The sequence below is a fragment of the Aulonocara stuartgranti genome (assembly GCF_965226115.1).
Source record: "Aulonocara stuartgranti genome assembly, chromosome: 13".
In the NCBI taxonomy this organism is placed as follows: domain Eukaryota; kingdom Metazoa; phylum Chordata; class Actinopteri; order Cichliformes; family Cichlidae; genus Aulonocara; species Aulonocara stuartgranti.
In genome coordinates this window covers 33,965,691-33,988,115 of record NC_138949.1, presented here as the reverse complement: position 1 = coordinate 33,988,115, position 22,425 = coordinate 33,965,691, and the positions used below count along the sequence as shown (strand labels likewise).

The 22,425-nt window shown below is 45.4% G+C and overlaps 1 protein-coding gene and 1 long non-coding RNA gene across 6 annotated transcripts in view; one reads left to right on the top strand and one right to left on the bottom strand.

The window, feature by feature from the left end:
* LOC309720587 overlaps nucleotides 1-22,425 on the bottom strand; it is a 30,271-nt gene that overhangs the window by 2,135 nt on the left and 5,711 nt on the right. The gene's annotated exons all lie outside the window — the stretch shown is intronic.
* The window catches only part of opn4a (opsin 4a (melanopsin)), a 29,474-nt gene that overhangs the window by 2,223 nt on the left and 4,826 nt on the right, over nucleotides 1-22,425 (top strand). For 2 of the 5 annotated variants that reach the window (XM_082557634.1, XM_082557633.1), the window contains exons 2-11: nucleotides 1,069-1,276; nucleotides 15,337-15,479; nucleotides 16,842-16,975; nucleotides 17,744-17,947; nucleotides 18,114-18,285; nucleotides 18,363-18,539; nucleotides 19,261-19,368; nucleotides 19,887-20,082; nucleotides 20,157-20,321; nucleotides 21,910-21,969. In XM_082557634.1, the coding sequence (XP_082413760.1) occupies nucleotides 1,100-1,276; nucleotides 15,337-15,479; nucleotides 16,842-16,975; nucleotides 17,744-17,947; nucleotides 18,114-18,285; nucleotides 18,363-18,539; nucleotides 19,261-19,368; nucleotides 19,887-20,082; nucleotides 20,157-20,321; nucleotides 21,910-21,969 (1,536 nt within the window). In that variant the 5' untranslated portion in view covers nucleotides 1,069-1,099. Of the gene's footprint in view, nucleotides 1-1,068; nucleotides 1,277-6,007; nucleotides 6,195-15,336; nucleotides 15,480-16,841; nucleotides 16,976-17,743; nucleotides 17,948-18,113; nucleotides 18,286-18,362; nucleotides 18,540-19,260; nucleotides 19,369-19,886; nucleotides 20,083-20,156; nucleotides 20,322-21,909; nucleotides 21,970-22,425 lie in introns of those variants that run through there. The other 3 variants (XM_082557637.1, XM_082557635.1, XM_082557636.1) reach the window with 3 other exon arrangements.

Here is a 22,425-nt window from a genome sequence, read left to right as displayed (position 1 = left end):
CGTCAGCGCTGTCTCGGTGGAGTTTAATAAACTCGGCCGTCTGCTCCTTGCTATCTAAAATATAACAGGACACTGGAGTAAACTCTTGACCGTCTCACACTTCTGTTTAATCAGTTTTCTGTTTGACATTTATTCAGCTGTGTGAAAATCCCGGAGGAACCCACCCGATGGATTAATAAAGTTTTATTTAATCTAATAATCTAATAATTTTGATCTCAGCCAAACCGATTTACTCCAGAACAAATAAAACACTGAAAAAAGCCAAACAACAACATTTTTAAGTTATCCGAGTGACTTATATATCATGTTTAAGCCGAGTAGCGACAGACAGCGGGGGTCTGAAAACGATGAAGCCGGGAGTCCGCTGCTCTCACGGGCTCTAGTGACCATTGAACCCCCGGGTCAGCTATCGAGCTGGTGGGTAACAGACGTCACCGAAAACGTCAAAGCCCTTTTGCAAATATGTGATGTCTTGATAAACCAAGCAGATATTTGAAGTTTACACAGCTACATTCTCGCCTGGAAATATGTTAAAAGTTTATTTTGTGACCTAGAAAGAATAATAAGAGTAATATTAAAACTAAGCAGCGGCCACCATTGTTGGAAGCTGAAACCGGCTCGGCCGCGCTATGAATTCTGGGACATGGTGGGCCACGAAGGACACACCGACCCATCCTTCAAATCCGGGGAAATGAAGGATGCATTTGAAGGAGTCGACAAATTGGGACAGCCTTCGTCGCCTGGCTGTGACGTAATTGGCCTACAAATGCGTCCTCCGAAGGATGCAGCCGACGTTTTGGCGGCACAGCTAGTGTAAACAGGTGAGTGATGGAATCCAGGTGTTAGGAAGTAGGCGTGATCTCTGAGCCCAGACTCACTGCTGCCTCTGGCGGATGTTAGAGGAACTGCGGCTTTTTTCTCACAGAGAGAATAAAACGAAACCGTATAATGCTGATCACGTGTTGCTGTTTGTGGCTCCTCTCTCTCCCACCTGTCACACCTGCAGTCAGACCTCCATGAACTAACCCCCCCCCCCCCCCCCTCCCCTCTCTCCCCTTGTGCTTGCAGTCCGCGAGCGGAGCAGAGAGCAGTTCAGAGCATGCGCTCGGCGCGGCAGAGCATCATCTCCTGCAGCGACCGTGAGGCGAACTGTACGGCCGCGCGCCACCCGGACACCCTGGAGCTGTCAGGATCCTCCGCGTGGAGCTCCAACGACTCGGCCGTTGACGCGCTCCAGCTCAAGGAGCTCCAACTGCCGGCTGCGGCCGCTACGACCGTAAGTCTCCCTCTAAATCCTCTGATTTCTTTGATTCCTCTGATCGCAGGATCCAAACACACCTGAGCAGCTTCCACCTGCCAGAGCGCGTTTTGATCCACTCGGCGGTTCTTCGGTGGTTTTACGCACGGCGCTTGCGGCGCGGGAGAGCGGAGAGCTTTGTTTAAACACAAAGAAAATTCTGTGAAGTGTGACAAACCGAGCAGTGAGTCAGACAGAGTCGGTACCGGTACCTGCGGTTTAAATCTAGTGCTGAAAACTCAAATCTCACATTCATAGTTTGAGGTTCGCTTCGTCGGTGTCCTCGGGGCTTTAAAGTGCAGCTGATCATTAATCTGACAACTAACTGATCAGCCTCATATCATGAGCTCATTAAAGTATTAATTAAATTATTGATCGGGAAAAGTGACGTTAATTCAGAGTGACAGCAGCAGAAATCAGAGAGCGGCGGTCTGAGTGCATCCAGGTTTACTGCAGGCTCTGTGTGTCTGTATGAACCCAACAGCGCTTAGCAAAGCACATCTGTACAGCTGTGAGCCCAGCATGCTTTCTAGTTAAACTGAAGTTAAACACATGCTGACACACACACACACACTGAGGCTGCGGAACACGCTGCGGGTGGCTCAGGTGATTGGTGGCGTGCTGAGAACAGCGTGTGAGGCTGCTGTGTGTCCACACACTGATTTCAGGCTGATGTGAGGTGTGGCGCTCTCAGAGCTGCTGTTGTCAGTGGCGGAGTCGGCGTTCTTCTTTCTGATGTTCTGCTGGCAGGTTGGTGTTTACTGCAGGTTGTGGTTCACATGCTGTCTTCCCTCGCAGCGGTTCAGTTGCTTCAGACCAGCTGGGTGACGGGAGGTGGAGGCGGTTTTTCTCTGCTTCAGTGCATAGTCAGTGTCATGGGACCTAATCATAGTGGTGGGTTTCCAGCAGCTGACTCTGGCCTTCTCTCGTCCTTTTCCTTCCCCCCTCTGCTCCAGGTTTTCTTCCTGGCTGGACATGAATCACCTGAACCTGAGAGCTCTCCACAGCAGATCACCTGCCTCCACCTCCTCCTATCCCAGCATGCTCCTCTGTCACCTCTCCTTCACTGTACCCATGAACCACTAAAAGTGAAAGTGTGATCATAGTGGACTGTGTCACGGTCCACACTACACTACACACTCAGTACAGCACCTCACTGTACCGTGCAGGGGTACTTTGGTATTGTGTCCTTTGCAAGAGGTGCTTGGAGTTGTGCTGCTGTGGTTTACAGTCTCCAACCTCTGGTGGCAGGACGCCGACCGTCAGGGGCAGATTCCAACCCGAAGCCTTCAGAGGAGAGTTAACACTCCTGCAGCTGTGAAGCCTTTAGTTAGTTTACCCTTTTTGGCCCTCCATAAAGTTTACATGGTTGCTTTGGGCCAGTATGAGCCGTCGGGGGAGCGCTGGGGGGCGTGCTGGGGCACGCTCGTGTAGATCGAATCTGTGCCTCGCCTGCTAACAGTCTGTGTTCAGTGACTTGGGATGGCGGCATTTAGACGACACTTGTTTTTAAAGTCAGAACATTTTGTCCTTCCTGCTCTGGCTGTCATTGGTTGAGTCTGGGCGTGATGTTCGAGGAAGTCTGTATCACTGCAGGAAACCTCAGTCCAGTAAACGGTTCTGTGAGAGCCCCGCATTTATAAACAACGGCGCTGCAGGAGGTCAGCTGACGCGCGCAGGAGGCTGGAAGCACTTCCCGTGACCAGCAGGCACACAAATGTAGGTTAATGTGACACGTTCACACTGCTCTTGTTTGCAATTTGGCATTTTGATGACATTTACATGTGATCTTTAACGGTTTTATCACACAGCAGCATCTCCCAGAAACAATGTTGTTATAAACACAGACTGTAGATAGAAAATGGCCACACAGTGCTGTAAGTTCAGCGTTTTGTTGCCACGATGTCGTTTTATTATGAGGTAAAAACATCTGGACGAGAGTCAGCCTTGTTTTCAGTCACAGCTGCAGACAGATGCTGGACCCCAGACTTCACCTGAAGGCTCTGATTGGGGGCGGAGCCCTGCAGGCGTTACGGCGGGAGGCGCACGCCAGCGCCTCAAGCTGCTCCTCTGTCTTGTGTTTTCATTTGGGACCAGCGTGCAGACACATTGCTGGCTGATAACCTTTGGTGATATTTAAGGGGGCGCTTCGGGCCACGTGTGAGTCAGAGCACGGCTTAGAGCAACCAAGCAAAGGTCAAAGGTCGGTGCTACTGCTGCTGCTGCCGGTGCAGCTGATCAGAAATAAGCAGAGCTGAATCTGTGCCGGCTTGGTCCGAGTCTGCTGAGCTCGGTGATTGGTGCATTTCTAAGCTGATGGTGATTGATGAGTAAACAAGGTTAACGTCAATTTTTTTAGTTCTTCGAGGAAAATCCTTTCCGTGGAAATCAATCCACAAAGAGCTGAAAATGCAACATAGTGTGCGTCTAATCTGCCGTTCACCATCACAGGGTTATCTGCTGATCCTCCCGGGGATTAACCTCCTGAGGCGCGAGGTACTGACCCTCAAAACACGTCAGTGTCCTATTTTCCTCGATTACCCACAAACCAGCCCAAGTTCCACCGAGTGAGTCATCGATTTTAGGAGAGGAGTCTGGAAATGTTTTCGAGGATCATTCTCCTTCCACGCAGCCCCGACTTTCACTTTGTTTTAAACTTCATGTAAATATTTGCTGGTGTCACTGACTCATTAATTATCAATGAAATCAGACTCTTTAATGTCCATGGTTTGAACGTCGTCTCCCACAGAGCATCACATTTCTGAGCTCTGAGAAGCAAACGATTAAAGTGAAAATCAGACATTTGTATAAAATCACGAGTACATTTAAGGATGCGGCTAGTTGAGACGGTTTCCTTTGAAACCACAGAGGTCATGAGATATGCTCAAAGCTCAGTTTTAAAGCTCTTCTCTTCTGGCTGAAAGTCTTACGTCTCACATGCCAGAGGATCTTGGTGTCATAATCAAAATCCAGGTGAGGAAGTGGTTCCTTACCTGTGGAGTATTAAATCCCGTTCTTTTATATTCTTTACGGCCAAAAAAGACACGGCTCAAAGTGGTCTTTTACTTAAAAAATCATCTTTAATTTTACATGTCCCGGAATATGGAGACCTGAACACATGAACACACAAGGTCTCAAGCAAATAAAAGGAAGCCAGGTTATTTATGTACTTCTCGACGTCACACCACACTTTAAGTTTCGATCAAACAGCCTAGTTGGTTTCACTTTCTGGCTGCAGTTACCATGCTTCTGCAAAAGCGGAGGGTCTCAGAGTGGAGCCGCTGCTCCATAACTGAAAGGCACCTATAAAGATACCAGTATACACTGCGTCACCGACCACCGAGCCTCTTTATCCTCCTGACTTCGGCTCTTCTGTCTGATTTTGTAGCTTTGAAGGACCAAATGAACCGGATTAGCATAAGCAGCAGCAGAGCCGAGATCAGAGAGTTGATCTTGGACCTTTGAAGCGATTCTCCAGGCATTAAACACTACCATCCTCCTTCTGGGCTCTGCTCTGAAGCTGAAGGAAAAGGTCTCAGCTCATTTCTTAGATTTCTGAGAGCTCCGCGGCTGGACGGAGAGGATCTGAAGCTGGATGCTTGTGTGCTTTGTGGCTGGTGTAGCAGCACTAACGTGGCTGCAGACGTTAGATGTTGTTTGGCAGGTAGACAAAGCAAATGAAGAGTTTTTGTGGCCCAGAGGGTTCGTTTTGCAAAGCTCCATCAGAAGCTGAAGTCATGTGGAGCTGAAGCCTGCCATCGGATCTGTGCCTCTGTGTGACGTCTGTCTGCACTGTCGTCATATATTTTCATCCTTTGTGTGCACAGTAGACTTATAGTCAAGACCGCCTAAACCAAGACCAAGACAGCACCAAGACAGGCCGAATCAAGACCAAGACAAAGTCGAGACAAGACCGAGACAAGAAAGTCTTTAAACTGCAGGTTTACGGGTGTCGAGCATATTTATGTGTATTTGCGATGCACTCGCACAGCCCTCCTCACCGCTGTCTACTGTCTCACTCACTTACTGAGAGGACAGCACGCTCTCATGCTCTCTGTTTTTCACATAATGATATTATCCTATATCCTCGCATGTCATTGGCCACAATATGGAGGGATTGGAGCATAGCTGAGCCACTGTGTGAGAGCCGAGCAGCTCTCACACAGTGGGAGACCGAGACCGAGACAAGACCAAAGTCCGTCGAGACCGAGACCGGTCTTGAGACATCTCTAGTGCACAGTTTAATTCTTCTACCATCTCCAAGGAAACAGGAGACGTCCGATGAACCGTTATCTTCAGAGTCTATTTGCTGTGAGAAAAAAAAAAGCAACATCTCTACTAATTGAAATGTTCGATGCTTCTCATACCAAAACACACCTCTGGCTTTCTTTTAATAAATATTCTGATGGTTGAAGTTTGTCTGATTTTCAGTATTTGTTCTCTTCCTGAATTCTTATTGTTTAGCAAATGTTTCAGATAAACACATAACCTGGATAAACGCCTAATTCACCATCCAAACCTACCTGTGTGAAACAGTAACTGCCCCCTAACCCTCGTGACTGGTTGCTCCACCCTCAGCAGCAGAGATAACGTCAGTGAGTCTTCAAACTTCAGTCATATCGCTGTGGAGGAAGTTTAGCTCCGCCCTTGTTCACAGGACTGTTTGGATTCAGACACATTGGAGGGTTTTCCAGCACGAACGGCTGTTTGAATATTTTGTTAATGAGGGTCAGCCAATCAGAAGTTATCTCAAAGGGGGAGGAGCTACAACAGCTTGTTTCAGACAGGGTGAAATGAGGTTCTGCACCGAGGCCCAGGATCAGACAAAGAAGGATTATTCTGAACTGTGAGTCATGCAAAGCTGCTCTAGGAGAGGAGAGTAGGTCAGGTATCTGAAGTACGTCTATGATTATGATAATAATTTATTTAAAATCAGCACAGACACGTTCGCCTCCTGTTTGAGCCCCTCAGAGCTTCATAACATTATTCCTGTGTCAGCATGACTGGAATCTCTTCTGTAACGACTGTTGTGTAAGAGACCCTGAACACACACACACACACACACACACACACACACACACACACACACACACACACACACACACACTCAGGTTTGTTTAGCATCTTAATGAGGACTCTCACGGACGTAAACCCGTTCTGGACTGATGTGCAGGCTGCCATAGACTCAGATACTAAAGGGCACAGCTGTGTTATTTAAAGTCATTTCATTTCTCTGTGCTGTTTTTGTTGTTGTTGTTTTTGTTGTCGTGATTTTAGACACGATGAAGATGCTTGTTTTAGTTCTGGGTGTTCTTGTGGTTTTGGGTCTCTTTCAAGCATCTTTGTGGTTCTAATGATGAATGTAATGATTACTGTCACACTTCATGTTTTTTTATTCATCATTTGTGTGTGTGCGTGCGTGCGTGCGCGTGCGCGCGCGTGTGTGTGTGTGCGTGCGTGCGTGCCAGAGGTGTGGACTCGAGTCACATGACTTGGACTCGAGTCAGACTCGAGTCATTAATTTTATGACTTTAGACTTGACTTGAAAAAATGTTCTAAGACTTGTGACTTGACTTGGACTTTTACACCAATGACCTGGGACTTGAATTGGACTTGAACCGGTTTACTTGAAAAGACTTGATATTTCACCCCAAATATAAAATTTAACATGCATATTATATAGAGATTGAAAATGTGATGTCATTCACGGGTAGAACCGCAAAGGATTCTGGGAACTCGTGGCAAGCGGTACTAGCGCACGCAGGCTTTCAATTAAAATCAGTTATACAGCGATAAAAAGAAACACAAAAATGTCAAGAAGCCGTTGTATTATTAACTGCAATAGCCGGTCGCATGACAGCCACGGGAAGCCGACGGGTAAAGAGATCGGTTGTTATCGGATTACGTCGTTGAAGAGAAATTGTTCGAGCCATGTTTCCGAAGTAACAAAGAGGCGACGGATGGTCTGGATTGCAGCCATTCAAAGACCAAATATAACGTCCCAGAACACTCCAGCTCACAGGTTAGTCTGCTCCAAGCATTTACACGAAGGTCAGTGTTTTTTAGTAGTTAATACGTCATTTTCATAACATAATTGGTGATATAGGTTACAAGCAAGTCTGGCACTGAACAGAAATGGTCGCGCTATGCTCCTTTGTTTATTGTGCATAAATAGTGAATTGTCCTGACACAATATTGCGTTTCGCTTCTGTTATTATGGTACATTGACAAAAACATATACTTTTATTCACAGGATAAAACAGTTGTTTTGTATCACTAATTGCCCAGTACGATTACAGCATACAATATTATTGTCACTGCTACATTTCTGTGATGCTACCAGAAATTATTTCCACTACTAATTAATTACCGTTGAGCTCAAAGGTCCTATTAATAAACGGTTAACGAATGTGTATTTATGAAGACGATTTGTGAGACTGGTAAACTTATGATACGTACGATGGTCTTTCGTTCGACACGGTGCATTTCAAGGTCCTGCACCCATCTGTCGGTAAACTGTACCTGGGCTTGTTGCAGTGACCGGAAGTTACTAAACTTCATGAGTGTATGCACTCACTCCAAGAACCGTATGCTTATAAATATGCATATAAATATGCTACGATGAGATAGCTGACTTCATCTAACTAGCAAATGTTTTCCAGGCTACGTTGGTGATGCAGTTTTTTTTTAATGTGTATGATATTTTTGTCATGCGATTTTAAAGCCGGTCCTACAAGCGCATCCAAGAATAACATGCAGCTTATCTCAGAACTGTCGGTGAAAATTATTCTTGGAGCTAGGTTTAATTGAGCTGCATTTTAAAGAGGTGCAATTTCACAATTTGTGTATATTTTCTAAGTTCACTATTTTGTCATGTGTTGAGAAAAACACAGATTTTAAAATCACATGGTCTAATATTTACATTTAGCATAACTGCAACATGCTTTTTTTCGTTTTTTTTAAAGACTCGAAAGGACTTGAAATTCAAAATTTCAGACTTGTGACTTGACTCGGACTTTTACACCAGTGACTTGAGACTCGACTCTGACTTGCCTGACATTACTTGAGACTTGAGGATAAAGACTTGAGACTTACTTGAGACTTGCAAAACAATGACTTGGTCCCACCTCTGGTGCGTGCGTGCGTGCGTGTGTGTGTGTGTGTGTGTGCGTGTGTGTGTGTGTGTGTGTGTGTGTGTTTGTGCGCTCAGAAATATCCAGCGTGAGGCCCTAGCGCTGTGAACCATCTGATCTCTTTTTTTCAAATTAAAAGCATGTGCCTTTTTCCTCGCTCTGTTTAACCTCGTTACGTGAAAGTCACCGATGCAGCTAATGATTATTTTTTCCAGAAACATATTGATCAGTTGTTCCAATATTTGTCGATTAAAATCTGAGAGATGGGTCATGTCTGGTGGTGAAACACAGCTGCAGAAATACAAAGTCGGTTCTGATTGTTGTTGATTTTCAGCTCATTTTCAAGTTTCCACTTTTATATTTCTTTGGAATTTTTCTGTCTCATTGTTCAAACACTGAAACCTGTTCCAGTTCGGTCAGTGTGAAGACAGATGTGCTTCCAGGGAGACGTTTAGGCTATTTTATTGATGTTTCTCTGCAGACTCAGGTTCTGTTTGATAGATTTATTTGTGTTTTATGTTTTTAGAACAAACTAAGATTTTTTTTTGTTGCATTAAAAAATCAGCTGTAACGTAATTATTGATCTTGATGACAGACAGGACTGTGGAAGCTTCCTCTAATCATCTTACCAAAGCAAACCATCAGATTCCACTTTCAGATAATCTGCAGCATGAAGAATAAATGTCCACTGTATTACTGGTGTTTTCGCATTAGTGTATTAGCCGCAGGGTAAATCATGTGTCGGAATGAGGAAAGCTGTGGTCTCATCATCGTCTCCTCTCTGGAAGATTCGAGCCACATGAAGCCTGCGATGTGGATTTTCTGCACTGCTCTTCCTCACAGTCTGACTTCGTCTGATCCTGTTATAAGACGTGGACGGCGTGCTCAGATGGAACATTTCGCCATCATTTGTGTGTTTGTTTATGTGTGTTTTGTGTTGGGATTATGCAGCAGTGGAAGGCTGCCAGTGAGCACGTGCAACGCTCTCTTATATTGTGCACTTGCTCCACTGCATTTTTCCTTCTTTATGTCCACACAGATTGTTTTGGTCGTTATCGTTTGTTCACGCTGTGAATGAAGCGAGTTTTGCAGATTCATTTAAACACCTGCTGTTCACTTTGAAACCTGCAGTTCCTCTAGTTACCACCACACTAGAGGCAGGCTTCCATTAGCTAATCTACATAGACTGTATATAAAAAATGAACCACAGCGACATCACTCGTTGGTTTTGGTGTTTTCACCCTTTGGACGAGAGCGTGAAGTTATCAGCTAACGTTAGCTTGCTTGCTGTGTGGAAGCGTCACACAGACACAGAGACCAGATAAATTATTCTAATTAATACAGATGATGTCATTAAAAATGCTCCAACAGAACAAACACGGTCCGGAGGTCCAGTTCAGGTGAAGCTAGCAGCTACAGCCGCCTGTGCCACCATCATTAACCTGTCGGTCAAAGAGGCCACGCCCCCAATGATGCAAGCTTTAAATTATCTATAAACACTAGAATAGTTTGTGTATCAGGTGGTAAATGTGTTTATTTTTGCGATACAGGTTTAACACGGGAGTCTATGGGGCTGACTCACTGCTGCCTCTGCTGGATGCCCGAGGAACTGCAGGTTTCAGGGAAGGACGTTATTGAGCACTAATTAGCGGGTATCTGTGGTGTGTCATACAGTCTGTGGCTGCAGTGGGGATAACGTCTGGCTTTAAAAGAAACCCACACGTGAAACTGGAGAACAGACACCAGTAGATGATGTCGCTCTATCTAGTGCCTGCAGTTTTCTGTCATACGAGCAGCACAGCGCTCCTGCAGAGAGAAGCAGCAGGACCTTCAGCCTGCTGTGAAGCGTCCAGCAGACTCACGAGGTGCAGAAAACCAAACCAGCTGGAGATGTTTGACCCAAGACGTAGAGGGAACAGAAAGGACAGGAACTTTAACCTTTCAGGTCAGCTGATCTCAGCTTTTACAGCCTCTGTCATCCAGGAAGAACAGCTCCTTTCTTTCTTTGAGTCTACAGCAGCAGAAACAAAGACGCTCTGTGATCAGCTGACCCACCGATAAGTCTCCTCCTGTCCAAACTTCAGCCCGCGAGCCTCGACTTTCAGATGACTTCTAACAGACAGCGTGAGATCTCTGAGGACGGGAAAAATGTCCCTGCAGAGCAGACGAGGGACGATAATGAGCACGCATGAAGCTGCGAAGCATTAATTCCACGCAGAGCGATCCGAGCACGACTGTAATTACAGCGAGACTAAAAACACTGATTGTGTTTCATTATTAAGCCGCTGTACGCCCGCACTGATCCGCTCATTCGTATCGTCCTGCACTTAGAGGAGGCTAACCTTCATTCATGCGCTCCATCATCGCTGCTGTCATTTCAGACCACGTGTGCTGAAAACTCTGCACACGTGTTTTAGGGGCACCTTCATGTCAGCTATATATATTTATATGTGTATTATACTGGAGTCTCTACAATTAGATCTACATCTACAAATATGATCTAAATATGACTTATATTTGATAATATTTTGTTTCCTAATGTAGTGATTATCGTATCATTTATTTGACTTTAGTGTTTCCTGTGGGAATAATAACAAAAGTTATTATTACAAATGCTTATTACTGAAATACTGCATCATGTGTCATGATAGTTTTTTATATTCAGGAGTTTATTCCAGCACAGCATGTGATTCATTATTACTGAAACAATCAGACTGAATATTTTGGTGATATTTATGATTTCTCTGTAATTCAAATTCAAGTGTATTTTACTTAAATAATTGACTTTAGCTGCAAATACAGTGGAATGAGGAGGTAACAGGAAATAAGCTTTTGTAAATATAAGTGTTATTGAAAAATGACCCAAACATGAAGATGCTAGCATGTTTGCTCTCAGCAGTGATCAGTAGTACTAATGAAAACCACGCTGAGCTGCTGAATTTAGACGTGATTACAGGTGAAGCAGCATCTTCAATGATGATCACTGATAACAGACTTCTGTGACTGCACATGTGGGCAGATGAGCAGTAGATGCACGCATCAGCGTCTCAGTGAGTGCAGGGGAGGATTTCTGCTGTTGCAGCGATCCTCGCTCGGGTGTCGTGGTGAAACTCTGAATCCTCTGTGATGGGCGCGCTCCGCTCCACGGAGTTCATCAGCAGGGAGGATCTGTGGCCTCGCGGCGAAACGGAAACGGCCGACGAGACGGAAAACATTTTCATAATAACGACTCTGAGACTGCAGCAGCATGTAGATTCAAACGTCCCCGTGTGACTTTGCATTTTAACCTTATCTCTCATTTCAGTAATCCTCCACAGTTTACTGCACTACTTTTGTCTCTGCGGGAACGGATTCAGCTTCGGATTTTTTGATCGGTAAAGACGACGATGTCACGTCCCAGTGGAAGTCGCCGGAGGAGGAGCTTCCACACGAGCGCCGAAGGAATCGCAGCGCTCCGGGTGTTCAGACCTCCCAGAAGGAGACTCAAAGCACCGAAACAACAGAGTCTCTAGAGAGTACCAACATACAACGGCTGATTTTACACCATGTCCCAGCACTAGTTTAACTAACTAGTACTGATGGTGAAAACCAGCCGGGACACAAACTTTAATGTTAGTCCCTCACGTCCATGTGCTCGGAACTGTCCAGATCATCAGTATGTACAATGACAATAAAGGGTCATTCTATTCTATTCTATTCAATCTCTGAAGACGTAAAAATAAATAACAGTCAGGCTGTGACGGTTTCCACGCCTGACCTCGTCAGTCTTCTTCGTTGACCTTTATTCTCCTCGTTGTCGAGGTTTCCTGCTTTTCCCGGCTCGTTTGCTCTTGCGTTCCACCTCACCGGTTGATCCTTGCTGCTACACGGTGTGCTTCAGAGCTGCTTTAGCTCCTCATGGATCAGGTTTAGCAAGCTGCAGGAAACACCCCTCAGAGGTTTTGAATGATGTTGACATGACATCATCATGACATCATTGGTCAGACCCTCCTGTTCCTCCACATCTCAAAGCTGCTCTGTTAAACTGAGATCTGTGACGGTGGAGCCGTCTGAGTGAACTATGACATCAGAGGATGGTTGAGTGAGGTCAGAAAGGGATGGGCGTGGTCAGCAGCAACACTCAGACAGGCCGTGGCCCTCACCACAGCAGCAGGCTGAGCACTGATACAGGCAGGATGGAGCCACGCTTTAAACTGACTCACAGACCAGGAAACGTTTCTCCATCTTCTGCTGTCCAGGTTGCTGTTCCTGCTACAGGACTGTGCTCTTCTGTCCATCTGCGTCAAGGTTCACAGACGCTTTTCTGCAGATGCTGGTTTTAATGAGTGCTTATTTGAGTTCCCGTTGCCTCACCATCAGCTCGAAGCAGCCTGGCCTTTCTGCTCTGACCAACCGCGGCTCATTTCTCCCTTTATTCACTTTTCTTCATCATCCTGAGGCTCCGTTTGAACTTCAGCAGCTCTTCTTCAATTATGTCCAACGAGCTGCTGGCGTGCTAAGGAGCAGCAGAACAGGTGTACCTAATGAAGTGGCTGGTGAGTGATGGAGGCGTTGCTTTGTGTCATGTTTTGTCATTTTTCCGAGTCTCTGTGTGAGGCAGGCCGTCCGTCCTGAGCTGAACGTTTCCCTTCCTGTCCCAACCTGTCAGACGCCATCATCATCGAAGGCGGGGCTCTGAGAACAGCTGATGGTGGATGCGACTGCATTCATGGGTCACGGCAGGAGACAGGAACCATCGGCGTCACACACGCCAACGCTGACCTGTGTGTGTCCGTGTCCAAACTGCTTCACGGCTGAAAACAAGCCAAGAATCATTTATACGTTGTTCTGTTCTGCACAATCCATAATCCAAGTTATTCCACTGGATACTCGGGGCCAGAAGTTTGTGGACAGCTCACACCACTGCTGTGTGTGTCCCCCATCCAAGCCTGTGATTCTGCTAAACACAGGACCTGAATGCATCATGCTGAGTTTACTCTGCAGTGTTTTGTGTGCAGCACACTCAGCATTTATCCCCACAGTGGATGTTTCATCACTGCAGCGCAGACTTGTGTCGCGTTTCATCCCATTTCTGTGGAGAACGCAGCGATGCCGGCTGTGACGCATCAGCTGCAGTTTACCATGTTGCCGGTTTTTGCCACGTCAGCACGGATCCACCCGTCCTCCAGAATCAGACGCGTGTGGACGCGACCGCTAAACGACTCTTCTTCCACGTTTCTGACAGACGTGTGGCTCGTTTCAGTCGGAGACAGAATCTGTTTGCTGCATCTGTCAATCACGGATGACGGTCTTGTGGTAGCCCCACCCACAGATGCTGATGTCACAGGTTCCACCTTTGTACTCATCGGCATGTTAAATGGCAGTCTGGCGGCAGGAAGTGGTCTCAAACACAGCTTTAATGCTGAACTTTTATTTTGGAAACAAACTGTTCTGATAAAGAAACAAACATCCAAAAAACCCGACCTCTCAGGAAACACGATAACAGAGACACGGAGCCTCACACAGCTCATCTGCACGTGCACGCATATTACATCACGACATCTTCAGTGTTTCTATTCGTTACAGGACACGCTCACATCTGACGTTTGGGTTGTTCTTCACCACGTGCTCGTACAGGTCCTGAAACAACCTGAAGATAACTCAACAGAGTCCAAACACAAAACTCAACATCTGCAGCCCTCCCCACACTGTCCTCATAACGCCTCTGTGTGGGTTTCTGATTCGCTGCCATCCACAAACACAAACTGAGGCTGTGACACACAAAGATCATCGATTCAGGATCTCTGGTGTTTCATTCGATTGATTAGGTTTGATTCGTTTCATTAGACTGTCCCTCCGCGGAAAAGGCTCAGTTTGTACACCAAGATGATTTCAGTTCATTCTCGGCTCTGCTTTAAGTTTTCTCCTGCAGAAATGATCGAGGAGCATCCGTCTCCCTGCCAGAGTCCATCAGGGTTTTAAACCGCTTTATTAAAAGTCCAATAATTCGAGTCGCTCCTCGGGCCAACCTCCAACTCTGATTAGCTGTTCCTGATGTTTCTGCTGGCACTGATCTGAGGCCTGACAGGGAGGAGGCTCGGAGGAGGTTCATTAGAAACAGCGATGGACAGACCTGTGAAGACGCCGCCTGTCAGGAAGGATTTAGGTCGCCGGTTAGTGATTAGTGAAGTCTGTGAGCGTGAAGGCTTTCCTCCGAGTGGAATAACAACATCATCGACAGGAAGGAGTTTCTGGCCTCGCGTTCTCTTCTAGTCTTTAGAAACGATCAGTCCTCCAGCTGCAGGTTTAAATCTGTATTTGTGTTTTAAGATCAATCTGAAGAGGACTTTTAGTTGAACAGGAAACAGGAAATGCTTCGTCGTTTTTGGGGTGTGTTTGTGAGGCTCTTTTGTTTCACACAGGTGCTTTAGACCTCCCAACAAGAAAAACTGGGACATTAAACAACGACGGCCTGTCTCTAAATACGACCATCATATCTCAGCCCTGCATCTCTGTGTCATGGTTCTGTCGTATGTACTTTTTACTGCATTTTCATTTCATTAAACAAAGCTCTTACAATAACTGACATGCAGGGAAGCATTCCACCTTAAAAGCTTCCAGAAGCTGCTGTTCACACGTTAACAACGCGTCACAGTCTTCCTCCCCTCAATCCCAGCTGCTCCAGCAGACCCCGAGCCTGGTTCTGCCGGAGGTTTCTTCCTGTTAAAATGGAGTTTTTCCTTCCTACTGTCGCCAAAGTGCTTGCTCATAGGGGGGTGGTCTAGTTGTTGAGGTTTTCTCTGTATTATTGTAGGGTCTTTTTCTTTCTTTTCAGATAGTGACCCCCTGAAGGAAGCAGCTGAAAGTTTCGCAATTGCTTTTGCAGAGGTGTCACGTTCTCTTGTCATTCTGCGTTCGGTCCTGCAGGTGGCGATGGTGCCCGAGGCGCCACGCCCATTCCCCACCGTGGATGTGCCCGACCACGCCCACTACACCATTGGCTCCGTGATTCTCACCATCGGCATCACGGGCATGATTGGGAACTTCCTGGTCATCTACGCCTTCAGCAGGTACGCTCATCACCGTGCTGCTTTCAGGTGAAAATGCAGCCTTAGGCCCCAAAAACAGTTACTGTTCATTTTATTTTAATCTAAACTTGACTAAAACTCTCACTCATGTATTTATTTGTAACCGCGGTGCTGCACAGTGTGAAGTCTTATTGCTTTGTGATAACTGTAGTAACTTCATGTGTGCATTGTAATGTATATATAAGAAGCTTCTACACTGATCAAATGATAACACAGGGTGTCACATGTTAAATCTCAGGTAATCTTCAGATTTGGGTTAATTAGCCGTAGAATAATAGTTGCACAACACAGCATGAAAGCTGAAACAGTTTTTATATGTTTCACAGTCTGAAATTTCTCATCTCTGCCCTCAAACGTCTCCTGTTCAAATGAAATCATATTAGACACGACCGACACTTCTAAAAACTCTCACTTCTACTCTTGGACCTGCCGTCCAGGATCAGATAAAGAAGGATTATTCTGAACTCTGAGTAATGGAAAGCTGCCTCAGGAGAGTCCAGAATAAATATTTGGAACCTGAAACGACTAAACAGATTTAGCTTTACTTGTTAACAGAGGCTCAACTCAAACTCATCTCATCCAGGATTTCTTTATCTGCTCATTGGCTACAGACAGGCTCACAGGCTTACAGAAGTCGCCCAGTAAGAAGAAAGTAGGCTTAATGGATGGTCTGAGGGAAAGTATAAGATGGATAAGGAGCAGAGAGTCCAAGAGGAAAAGGATGGAGCTGGAAATGAACGGTCTTTAAAAAGAACGCTGGTATAGTGTTTGAGGATGAAGCGCATGAGCAGCTGCAGAAGCACCGGAGAGAAAGGACGGCCCGTAAGGCTTTAATCAGAGGTTCCTCATGCTGGGATAAGTAGGAAATCAGGACCTCTGTCTGGAACGAGCTGCCGCTCATTTATCGAGCAGCTCTTTTCTTCTTCCATGTCTGCAGAGAAACAATGAGCACAATGATTTCAGGAGTTCCTTTAAGAAGCTTTTCCACCTAAGAAAAATTCGATGTGCGCATCGATCTGCCTGTTCCTTGGATGGGCATCGATCCTTCTTCTGCTACAATCAGCTGTGGTTTAAGGCGAATGCGTCATTGATTAAACGTTCATGTTCAAGCTGAAGGAGCCCTGAGTGCTCTCCTTCAGACAGACTCAGTCATTACTGAAAAACATCAAACTGTTCAGATTTGGATCATCTGCTCAAAATTCAGTTTTATTTTCTGTAAAAGACAGAATTTCACTAATGTAACAATATCACTTAGTTAAAGTTAGCAGTTTGTGGGAGGTTCGAGTATTTTTCAGCAGTTTTTCTGTAATTAACAAATTAATTCTGTTTAAAATGTCTTTGCAGGAGTCGCAGCCTGCGCACGCCGCCCAACATGTTCATCATTAATTTGGCCATCACTGACCTCCTGATGTGCATCACCCAGTCACCCATCTTCTTCACCACCAGCATGCACAAGAGGTGGATCTTTGGAGAGAAAGGTACCAACTGCATGGCTGATATTACAGATGATCTCATTACAAATGCTCCAACAGCACAAACACGGACCAGTTCAGGTGAAGCTAACAGACAGCTAGCAGCTACAGCCACCTGTCAGTCAGGCCACGCCCCCTTTTTTCTTTTTTTGTATTTCTTTCTCGGACAGAATACAAAGTTGATTGTAACTGTTACATTTTTTTGCTTTTAAGAGTGTGATCATGATAAAAGTGTTTGTAATGTTGTGATGTTTTCACTGTAAGGAAAGGGGCTGGTTGACCTTGGATGACCCCTAAAAACCTTTAGCGGCACCAGTGAAAATGTTAGCATCACAAACGTAGCGAAGGTGGGGGGGGCCCACTTCACTCAGGGTCTGTCTATAAACGCGTACACTGCCTTCTGCTGGATGTAAGTGAAACGACAGAGGCTGGTAACACACATGTTTGTCTTATGGCCTTATTGTTGCGTAGAAACCTCTTGACCAATCTCTGCCTTCCTAAAGATGTTCTTGCCTCTTCACAGGTGTTTTCCTTCACCGTGTCCGACGTGTGACTGAATTTGAGCTTCAGGGCTTAAAATGACTGATTGTTTTATTTTCTATCTGCAGCTTCTTTTCCATTCTTCTCCACCACGATGTGAACCAGTAACTTTCAGCTCAGAGAGAAGAGCGCTGTGTTTGAGTCGCTCAGAGAGACGCTGAGCGAAGGAGGTTTATTTGTCACAGGAAAGAAGAGAAGTTTAAAGCAACTCTAATCCCTCTCTGTTGCCTGCAGGCTGCGAGCTGTATGCTTTCTGTGGCGCTCTGTTTGGGATCTGCTCCATGATCACGATGACGGTGATCGCTATCGACCGTTACTTCGTCATCACGAGGCCTCTCACATCCATTGGAGTGCTGTCTCGGAAGCGGGCCCTCCTCATCCTCGTGGCGGCCTGGGCCTACTCGCTGGGCTGGAGCCTGCCGCCGTTCTTCGGCTGGAGTGAGGACACGCGACACAGCACATTTAGAATACTGTATACGACAGCACGTGACAGTAACAGCGTTTATCAGACTGAATAACACTTTAATGTCAGGTAGACTTCCGACAAAGATCCAGATAAAAACGGCGGTCCAAAGAACCACCTCTCTCTGTGTTAACGTTTCAGGCGCCTACGTCCCTGAGGGCCTGATGACCTCCTGTACGTGGGACTACATGACCTTCACGCCGTCTGTGAGAGCCTACACCATGCTGCTCTTCATCTTCGTTTTCTTCCTGCCTCTCTTCATCATCATCTACTGCTACATCTTCATCTTCCGCGCCATCCGCACCACCAACCAGTCAGTTTGAATCTCAGATGTCTTTCGTTCAGCTGTGCCTGACTTCAGTGACTGACTGAAGCTCGTGTGCGTTTCAGGGCAGTGGGGAAGATTAACGGCAGTGTTCACAGTCACGGCAGCACTCGTGATTCCATGAAGAGTTTCCATCGGCTGCAGAACGAGTGGAAGATGGCGAAGATCGCGCTCATCGTCATCCTGCTCTACGTCATCTCCTGGTCGCCGTACTCCACCGTGGCCCTCACCGCCTTCGCCGGGTAAAACACTCAAACCTCCACACCTATGAAAACGTGTGTGTCATCTGAGTCGAACTACAACAAAACTCTGAGCTTTGTGTCGCTGGACTTCCTCTGATGGCCACTAGGTGCCGCTCTCCGTCTCTTAGAGAAATGTGGCTCGTTTATTTCAGCTCATTTACATTTTTGTCCACTGCGGCTTTAAAGTTTGAAAGATCTTTGTTAAAAAGTGTTTTCTCATCCAAGCTCATCGCCGAGGCTGGTGAGAAAGAAAGAGTGGCTGACGCTGTAAACGAATTCAGAAAACAAAAAGCTGAAGTCCTAAATGACAAAACATTTTTAAAAAGTAATAATAATATTTAAAAAGCTCCTATTTTGTCAGGTCCTCTTGTTTTGCTTCATATTTTTAAAAATTAGGATACAAAAAGTGACTTTACTGTAACTGAAATGGTAAAAACAATTTGGAGAATGATCTTAAATACCAGGAGCTGGACAATCAAAGTTTAAGAGGCCTCAAAGAGAAAAGGAGCTGAAGCGAGTTGTTTCAGACTGGGGGGTAGGGGGTGGGGGGGTGGAGCCATTAAGAGATGGCTGAGGTTCAAATTCGACCCGTGAGTCACGCAGAGCTGCTTAGTCCCAGGATACAAACCGAGTGTGAAAGGAGCAGCAGGGCTCGACTGTCTGAACCGATGCTCGTTTAACCCGGCGAGCCCCACATTAACCGGTGTGTTCTGGTTCACAGGTACGCAGACATGTTGACACCCTACATGAACTCTGTCCCCGCCATCATCGCCAAGGCCTCGGCCATCCACAACCCCATCATCTACGCCATCACACACCCAAAATACAGGTAAACCCCATTTCACAGGTAAAAGACTGACTGCAGCCCCAGTTCTAAATAAATGTACAGAGTGTAATCTACATTTATTCATAATAAAACATAGAAAACATATCAGATGTTTAAACTAAGAAAATGTTCAATTTTCAGAAAAATGTGACCTTCGATTTAGTGACACCTGATAAAACATGTAGCAGCTGATCAGGTTATTTGGCAGCAGGTCCATCACATGATCAGTTTCTAAAACAGGAAGGAGAGAGTTTCTCAGAAGTAAACCTACAAGCTGTGACTCAGTTTCACTGTGAACATCTCATCATCAGCATACTCAGAGAATCAGACGAGGCTGATAACTGTGACCTTCGGGTGCTTTAAAAATCAGTGCACGGGCTGTGAGCAGTTCAAAATAAAACAGGAAGTGAGCTGAAAAGGAGACTAAATATCACAAATGACTGGACACTGCATTAGCTGCATGAGCCACTGAAGTACTGATCGGTATAGACTCCACACTGACCTTTGACCTCTCTTTGCAGGATAGCGTTGGCCAAGTACATCCCATGTCTTGGCGTGCTGCTCTGCGTCCGTCCTCGTGACATCCGCTCGACCAGCAGCAGCTTCGTGTCGACACGCCGCTCTACTGTGACCAGCCAGACCTCTGACATCAGCAGCCAGTTCAGGCGGAAGAGCACTTTCAAGTCCCGCCTCTCCTCTGCCTCTGACAGCGAATCGGTAAGCTTGAAACGGTTTAATCAGGAAGTTTAAAAAACGGTCAATGTTCAGGAGCGTCCGTTTAACCTCTGCAGGGTCTGACAGACACCGAGGCTGACCTGTCCAGTCTGGGATCCAGACCGGCCAGCCGTCAGGTCTCCTGTGACATCAGCAGAGACACCGCCGAGCTGCCCGACTTCAAACCCTCATCCAGCTTCAAGTCCAAGCTGAAGAGCCACGACTCGGGCATCTTTGAAAAGGTAAACTCAGAGAACGGAAGATGTAAAATAGTGGATAAACTGTGAAAGTGTCACAGAGAGGATCGAACCGCTGACGCCATCAGGACGAAACAAAAAGAAAATCCATTCGTTTATTCAAAACTGAGCGCTGTAAATGCTGCAAACACAAAGAGCCGCAGGCTCAAAACAACAAGTCTGAAATCCACAAATAAAACCAGGACAACTCAAGAGCGCCCCCTATGGAACAGGAAGTGAATTCACACAGACAGACAATACAATCCAACCCGGAGGCCTAATATAATGATGACGATGTGAGAACGTGTTTCACAATCACAGCTGCGATAACACGACAGAATAAATATCATTACTGAGGACATACCAGTGTTAGTATGATTCATCTGTAAAATATTAACCACATAATACTACACGTGTTTTACTATCTTTAGCAATCGATTTTTAGTCTTTATTTTAAACTTTATTTTATTTAATTGTTTATTATCTTGTGTTTATTATGTTTTAACTTTTTATTACCATTGTATTTTTTTATTTTTGCTTTTTAGAATAGAATAGAACAGAGCTGCTGATACTGGCTGCCAGCTCAGAGCGGCACCGGAAGTTAAATACTTTTTTAAATGTATTGAGCTTTTTTAATCTACAGAGACTACAGACTTTATTTAATTTATGTTTAATGTTTTGGCCTCTGTGTTAATTTGCCAAGACTCAGGATTAATAGATCTTCTCTCATAGTAACAGCCATAATTGTTAAGTGACGGCTGTGTGCAGACAGGAATAGGACCCAAGATGCAGACTCCAGAGACAAACGTAAACTGAAATAGCTTTAATGCTGAACTCAAACATAACATAACTGGAAAAAACCAAAATAAACTCAAACCAGAGGACTGACAGAACACACAGCTAAATAAACGGTAGATCGCAACACAGACACAGAGAAACACAGGGCTTAAATACACAGAGGGAGCAATCAGGGAATGGGTAACGGGAGGGAAACACAGCTGGGGCAAATCAGAACTGACGAGACAAGGAAGCGTCACCTGAACACACTGAGATAAGACAGAGACCTTCAAAGTAAAACAGGAAACACAAAACACAGACTGAACAAAGACACAGACTCACATGCAGGCACTACAGAGGGAACAGAGACGTGGGACCAGGACAGACACAGACACTGACTGGACACGGGGATATAGGAACTAAGGATACACAGAGACGCGAACTAGACAAGGGGATACAGCTGACAGGGGAGACAGAGCAACTAGAGAAGACAGAGACATAAACCAAAAGACAGAACTCTAACAAAGGAACCAAAGACTAGAAATTATAAATAATAATAATAATAAACTCAAAAACCCTGGGTCAACGACCCAGGCATCCTAACAATAATAACATATACGTAACAACGGCTGATCTACAATTTTTTAACTTTTCTCAGAGATAGAAAACTTTGCACATATATTTTAAGATTTTAGGATTAAATAGGTGATTTGTACCATTTTCCTTGTGTCTTCATTGTCGTTCATGGTTCATGATGTTGAACTGTTGGTGTTGAGCAGCATGAGTCACAGTATGAGTCCATGTGTTTCTCTTCTAGACGTCCTGTGACACTAAGCTTCCCACGGCAGGAGCAGGTGAACGCAGCAGCAGTTCAAATGTGAGTTTCACAAACAGCTTTTACAGTCACATCTGTTGGTGGAGGTGCAGTAAATGATGTGAAGGTGAAAGCAGGACCCTTTCATTTAATTTATGCTTTTTTTATTTATGTTGTTTTGTAAGCGATTATCTGTATTTAGATGAAACGATTTTATTCTGATCCAAAGATTTATACAGATCTGAAAATGTGACACCAGTGTTGTAATACAAATATTTTATATGTTATTAAATGATCTGAATATTGATGAATTAACAAACCATCTGTGCAAATCTGTACGAGAGCACCACGCACGTCCTGCACAGGATTCATCGTTTGGTGGTTTCATTTTGTTTCTATGAAACAAAAAATCATCCACAGAGACAAACAGTTTGTGTATCAGGCTGGAAACATGTTTGTTTCTGTTGTAACATGGGAGTCTATGGGGACGGACTCACTGCTGCCTCCACTGGACACTAG